Source organism: Sinocyclocheilus grahami, unplaced genomic scaffold (genome assembly GCF_001515645.1).
Source record: "Sinocyclocheilus grahami isolate Dianchi unplaced genomic scaffold, SAMN03320097.WGS_v1.1 scaffold649.1, whole genome shotgun sequence".
Taxonomy (NCBI): domain Eukaryota; kingdom Metazoa; phylum Chordata; class Actinopteri; order Cypriniformes; family Cyprinidae; genus Sinocyclocheilus; species Sinocyclocheilus grahami.
The window spans coordinates 416886-423835 of NW_015505828.1; the positions used below are offsets into that span (position 1 = coordinate 416886).

The 6950-nt window shown below is 35.7% G+C and overlaps 1 protein-coding gene across 6 annotated transcripts in view; it reads right to left on the bottom strand.

The window, feature by feature from the left end:
• Positions 1–6950, bottom strand: part of LOC107558570 (Friend leukemia integration 1 transcription factor-like) — a 36222-nt gene that overhangs the window by 5825 nt on the left and 23447 nt on the right. For 5 of the 6 annotated variants that reach the window (XM_016242229.1, XM_016242228.1, XM_016242227.1 and 2 more), the window contains one exon: positions 5052–5120. The exons of the other annotated variant lie outside the window; for it this stretch is intronic. In XM_016242229.1, coding sequence (XP_016097715.1) covers positions 5052–5120 — 69 coding nt within the window. The remainder of the gene's footprint in view (positions 1–5051; positions 5121–6950) is intronic. 6 annotated transcript variants of the gene reach the window in all.

Below are 6950 nucleotides of genomic sequence, written 5' to 3' on the forward strand. Positions count from 1 at the left end.
GATAGATAGATAGATAGATAGATAGATAGATAGATAGATAGATAGATAGATAGATAGATAGATAGATAGATAGATAGATAGATAGATAGATAGATAGATAGATAGATAGATAGATAGAGATAACCAACCAACCTTCTTAAAACCATCTTAAACATTTACTAGTCTAAAAACTTGTCTAGGCTAATGTAGTTGTATTTAAGATCTATTCTGCTAATTTTTAACTTTATCAAGATTAAATGAATAAATCACACACACATACACACACACAATGTACATTTCTCTTTCAAAACTCATATACTGACTCATACTGACAGTTATAATGACCATATCAAGCTCAAAAATTAATAAATAAGTTACTTTGCTGTCAATGACATTTGGTCACAAGACACGCAAGAATGAGTGATATTTAATTCCAATGATGTCTAAACTGACTCCATTAAAGATGTGTAAAGATTCTTCAGAAATTCCCCTTTTGAGTTACATGGGCAATAACAGCATATGGGTTTTTAACAACATAATGGGTAAATAATTCATTTAAAATTCAATTGCATTGAAGGCACATTAGATGAATATATTGTCCTTTCTTTTCACTATAAATATTTAATCTGCATATCTGTAATAGTAATTTATCAGTGCACTATATATAGGCACTACACATCTAGGCACTGAATTCAGATGATATCTGGGAAAAGTTGCTTTCCATTTAGCGTTCCTCTATTTCAAGTCTTGTATCATTCTTTATCCTCAAACAGTCACTCTTTCCCTCTAACGATCTTCCGTCCTTCAGTCTCGCAGTGTCTGTCAGATTTGATCTGGAGCCGGGCCGGAGAGAAGAGAAAACGAGAGAGAAAGAGAGAGAGAGTAATGTTTCCTGAGAGAGTCTCTCACACAACCTCTCTTTGTTTTACTGGCCTTTTTTCCCCTCGTTTTTTTCATCCCCCTCCACCATGAAAAACACACACACACACAGCAGCCAGGAGAGAAGAAGAGGGGTCACAAAGCGATGAGGAGAACAGAGAGAGACGGAGAGCAGACGCTGCACATCATCGGAATTTGCAAAGAAAACAGCGGTGGTGGCCGTCGCTACTGTCTGATGGAGCGCAGAGAAAGACGGAAGGATACGACTGCCAGATCTTCGCTTTCAGATCTGAAATCCGGAGGAGCAGCGAGGCCCGTGCTCCTCATTCAATCAACTGCGAAACAAGAGACAGATGTGCATCTGGGATACGGATAGAACCGACCGGTCCTGATTCAGGGCCATACATTTAGATTTGCTTCCCTAATGCATGCTTTAGGATAGTGCGCTGTTCTCTGCCATAAATAAAAGGAAATGCAGTGTTTGATTGCAGAAGGTGTACGAGGCAGCGAGAAGAGAGTTTAGTGTTGTTGGTGTGCTGTGTTTGGGTGTGGCGTCTCCTCAAGAGACCTCTCTAGTCAAAACAAGACTCTCGCCCAGCAAGCCGTCTAGACTAGCTCAATTTTTAAACGGCACTGAAAAAATCCAATGTATATTCTCTTGCATTCATGCTTAACAGAATAGAAGAGAAAACGCAGTGCAACTCACAGGCTCTGTTACAAAAATCTAGTGAGTTGCCCTGCTCTCTATGACCTACAGACAGCTGCCTTTTAAGTCAGCATCCCAAATGAAATAAAACCTCAGTAAATGTGTTACGGAACTTACACGGCAATACTCACATTAATATAAAAACACAATAGTAGTACACATAAATAACGGGAAAAATGGTACAGTATTGAAAAGATTTTTTTCTGGAGACTGGAGTAACGATTGCCGAAAATTCAGCTTTGATCACTGGAATGAATTCAGTTTTAACATAGATTCATCTGTAATAATATTTCACAATATTACAGTTTTACTGTATTTTTGATCAAATAAATGCAAACTTTGTGAGCAGAAGAGACTTTAACATCTTACTGAACCTACATTTTTGTATGATAGTGTGAAAACTTGAATGCATATAGTTATAGTGAATAATTGATGTATAAATAATTATTCACACACTGTTATCTTAGAAGGCAGCATAATCAAAAAAGGTATCTTAATAGGAAAGATAATCATGCTTGGCTACCTTTTGGAACAGGCTTTGCATCTGCAGTGCACTTATGATGCCTTAAAATGCTCACTGAGTTTGAAACGGGACCTTTTAGGGCACTAAACAGAAGATCAGTAGTTAAGATCAGTGTAATATGGTATTTACTGCTCTAAGTGGAGTATTAATCAGTATTAATCTTTAACTACCTGTGAGAAATTGGCTTAGCAAAAAATGGCCTGAGATGAAGGGTAAGTGAAAATAAATCTAGCTATCAAACGTTTAATCTTCCGCTGATAAATGGAGACCTGTTCAGTGGCCACTTTTTTGACGAGTGTATCATTTTTTATGCTTTGGATTAAATGCACAGCTCCAGGGAAGGTTTATGGATCACTACATTTCAAATACAGAGATATGTAAGCATTGTAGAAAGGACGCTCAAGACGTTTTCTCATGAAACACATTCACTCTACTATGATTGACAGCTGTGAGAAGAGGGTCAAAGGTCTCACAACCGTCTCAGCATTATCTTATCTTCAAGCTCACTGTACTAATGACCCTAATATGTGTAAAGAACAGGTGGTCTGACTTCTGGCTTTTATCAGGCCAGCTCTGATCTCAGGACTTTCAGTGTTATTGCAGCCCTCTGCTTTCTGAAGTGGGAAAGCCCAAAGTGGACCGTTCTCCAGAGAGACTGTCAAATGTTTACTTAAATGGTTTATGGAAACCGATTTCCTTGATGAGTTTGAGAGCCTGATTTCATTTGGATGTGTATCTTGTGTTATCATTGGAAAGTACACACGTAAATTACGTAAATGAGTCACAGAAATCTCTGTGGTCGTGTAAGCCTGACGATCAACGATGCATAAACCATCTAAAAACCTTGGGGGACACAATTATAAAATAGCTTTTGTATAAATTATAAAATAATAGCTTTTTTCATGAATATTAATAATTTGGTGTCATGTATTTAATATCCAATCGACCGGTTATTAACAAGAGCTGTACATTTACAATTTAAATGTCTGATTATGTAACACTTTGAACAGCATTTTATGTCTGAAAGGCGCATTATAAATAAAGTTTATTATTATTATTATTATTATTTTGAATCCTACATGATTTGCTGAGATAATAGACATTAGGATTGTAGCTTACTGCTGCAGATGCAACAGTATGGCTTTTGTTTTATTTGATTATTTATTAATAATATAAATGGTCATATTAATTAAATAATTATTGCTTTTTAAATTAATTGTTTTAAAATATATTTGATTATTTTTACTAATATATTTATTTTTATTTTTATAAAGCTATAAAACCTATAAAATAATCGATTATCATTATTATATGTATTTTTGATTTTATAAATGGTTATTTATCACTGATTTATAAGTGTCGGGGACATGTAAAATGATTGCTATGCCCCTGCTGACAATTCAACAACAATCCACAATATCCACAAAAATCCAAAGCTGCCCAAAAAAACGGACTGTTTCTGCTTCAAAAGCACATTAATTTGCAAATTCTTCGTGTTGGGTTGTTGTGGTTATATATGCAGCTGTTAATGCAAAGACCTTCTAACTGCAATACACATGCACCATTGCAGATTAATTCCATATCACATTCTCAAGCACGATTTGAGATGTTTCAAAGAGCATGTCATGTACTGCCTTTTTATTATTTTGTACTGTTCATCAAAAAACATCATACTTCAGAAGTAATAGGCTATTTGCTGTCCTGTTTTGACCCCCCTCATCGGAACACTCTGTTAACGAATCCGCAGTAAAACGAAGTCAACAAAAAACTTCATCCACTCTTTCCTAACGCTGAGATCAGAAGGAAGGCAATGTTTTCCACAGCTTGGCACTGCACAGCGTCTTGTCGTTTTCGGAGCATCTTTATCATTTGGTTTCTGTGTAGACCTGTGTTTGCCTCTCTCGTTATTTGCACTACATGTGCGACTCGGTGGGCGGGGCTAAACAGGCAGTGCTGTAGAAGCAGGCGTTGATCTTCTTCTGCGGAGGCGGGGTTTAGCCTCACTATTACATCATAAAGTGACACATTCCACGAGCTGTTGTTTTGGCAGATTGGCTTCAATATAAGCTGTTTTTAGACTAACGAGAAAGTTTTGAGTTCTGAAACTTAAATGTTTTTATAGTTCAATGACCTCTTAAATGTCAAATGATAGAGGGTATTTCGATTTCTCAGTTCATGACCCCTTTAAACATTTCATTTTTATTTTATTCCACTTTCTATTGACACAAGCAACAATTCATTTTCGGGCTGATATTGATATTATGGTAAACAGTGTTGGGGGTAACGCATTACAAGTAACGCGAGTTACGTAATCAGATTACTTTTTCTAAAAATGTTATTGTACTGTCCACCTTTTCAATGCTCTTATGCTATAAACTCAATCTAGGTAACGTCCGCACGTACAAAACGCCCTAAATCACTGCTATTATGGCACACGTGTCTTCCATTAACATCTCAGTCCAGTCTTGCTGTATTGTTCACAGAGACACCTGTCTCTCTACTCGTTCTCTGTGTGTGTCCCTGCCTCTCTCTTTCCTGCACGCAGCTTTTGTCTTGCTAATTGTCTCTCTACTCTGAGAGCCTCTGCTGTCCATGCTCAGGTGGAAACTGAATGGTTGACGCTTTTTATTTGCGGCACACAAAGACAGCACCTGCTGGGTGCTTCGCCTCGGCCTGGAGCCCTACTCTGATACACACTAGAAAAAGATGGAAAGAGGGAACACGGGCCAACTAAACACTCTGTAATGCCATTATTTTGATGAAATGATAAGACTCAGTTCTTCATGTCATATCCATATGCACTGTTCACCTAATGTGCCTTTTGTGCCTCAGAATTAGTAATCTATGGATGGGACCGTAAGGATTTCAAGTGAAAATGGTATTATTGCAATTGTATTTGCAGAACAAATTAAAATATTGTTGGAGCAAGACATATATATTTTGAGGACAATCAGTTTGTCATACCGTCTTTGGCAACCAAGCGAGGAGACTGGTCGGTATGAGATGGTGTGTTGTATGGCATTGATGAGCTGCCTGCAACACATAAAAAAAAAAAAAAAAAAGATGATGTTAGAATAATAGAGGTGTAATAAATTCATATATATATATATGACACTGTGTGTGTGTGTGTGTATGTGTATGTATATATATACGTAATATCTTTAATTACATAATATTATAATATACTGTATAAAATGTATTTTATAATATTATTAAATAATAATATAACAAAACCTTCTTGTATTCATAAATATTAAATTATCATTACATTCAGTGAGGTTAAAAATCTGCCAACAAAACACATTCAATATATATATATATATATACATATGTGATATACTTTTAATATTTAATATTACTAAATAATTGTATCATATAATAAACTTGTATTCTATTCTATTTTATGTATTGTATGCTGTTGCATGAATAACAGTTTTAGCATTTGCAATTTTGGCCATTAAACTTAGGTCTTATTTATTTATTTTTTTATATAATTGATGGGATTTTAAATTGATGTTTATAAACATGTAATAATGAAGTATTGCATTGTATCACACAAAAAAGTGCATATTTTATAACAAGGCACTTCATCACGCATCAACCATTTATGGCTGATTCTCAACATTCATTTCTCTTCACACAAGCTGCTCAGTTTTGTCATTACAATCCAAACACAATCTACATTTCGCACAGAGAGAGGCATTCATGTGCAGTCAGAGAGTGTTTCCAGTGAGCCGTCCCTGAAGCGCTTTCTTAATTTTAGCTGCGTTCACTCATAAATCAGTGCAAAGGAAAACAGAAGGAAAACTGCACTGGCAAAACCCGAGCCTTCTACTATGGACGGTGGGCTGGTGGTTATAGCGGTGGGATTTCAGCAGATGCTAAAGGAGGGATTCTGTGTTTTTCTGAATGAGGAAAGGGAAGGGATGACGTTTGGCGTTTTTGTGATCTTTGATCAGCTCAGAGAAGATAGCAGGATGTTTTATCATACATGTGTTTAGGTATGTTTTATGGGGGAGGAGAGAGCATCGAACACATATTTTAACCTCCAGGCCCCTAAAACCCCCGAGGCGATGCCGTTGAGGCCACAGAACAGGGCCATCTTTGTGTGGGGTGCGATCCCTACACAGCAATCAAAGACTGCTGTTCCCATACAAAAATAACCCCCCACACATGCATGTGGAAGAGAGAGAGAAACTTGTATCGAAAAACGAATGTGAAAACAACACAGGGCTGAACTGTAGGGAAGTTCTGTACTACATCTGTGTTAAGCAGCAGCTGAGTTTTATGTGCGCAGTTGTACATGTGCTTATGCTTTTATGATCCATGTTGCTCCCCTGATGGATTTGAATTTGAATCTATTTATTTATACTGAACAAAATCACTCAGAAATTGCTGATTGATTTTGTTGCTATCTATCTATCTATCTATCTATCTATCTATCTATCTATCTATCTATCTATCTATCTATCTATCTATCTATCTATCTATCTAACTATCTTTTTCAAAACTTTCAAATCACAAATTTTTACTTAACCTATACTGGGAAAAAAAATGTAAAAATGTATTTACTAAAAATCTTTACTAAATACAAAATTTGTAAATTTCACAAATAATTACAAAGAACCCACGAGAAACACATTGACTTAAATATGAAATTAATTTAAGTGTATTTGATTTTGTTATGATGACTGATTATTAACTTCACTAGATTTAATAATTAAATTTTCAAGAATGGAATAGAAATTTGTTTTCTATCTATCTATCTATCTATCTATCTATCTATCTATCTATCTATCTATCTATCTATCTATCTATCTATCTATCTATCTATCTATCTATCTATCTATCTATCTATCTATC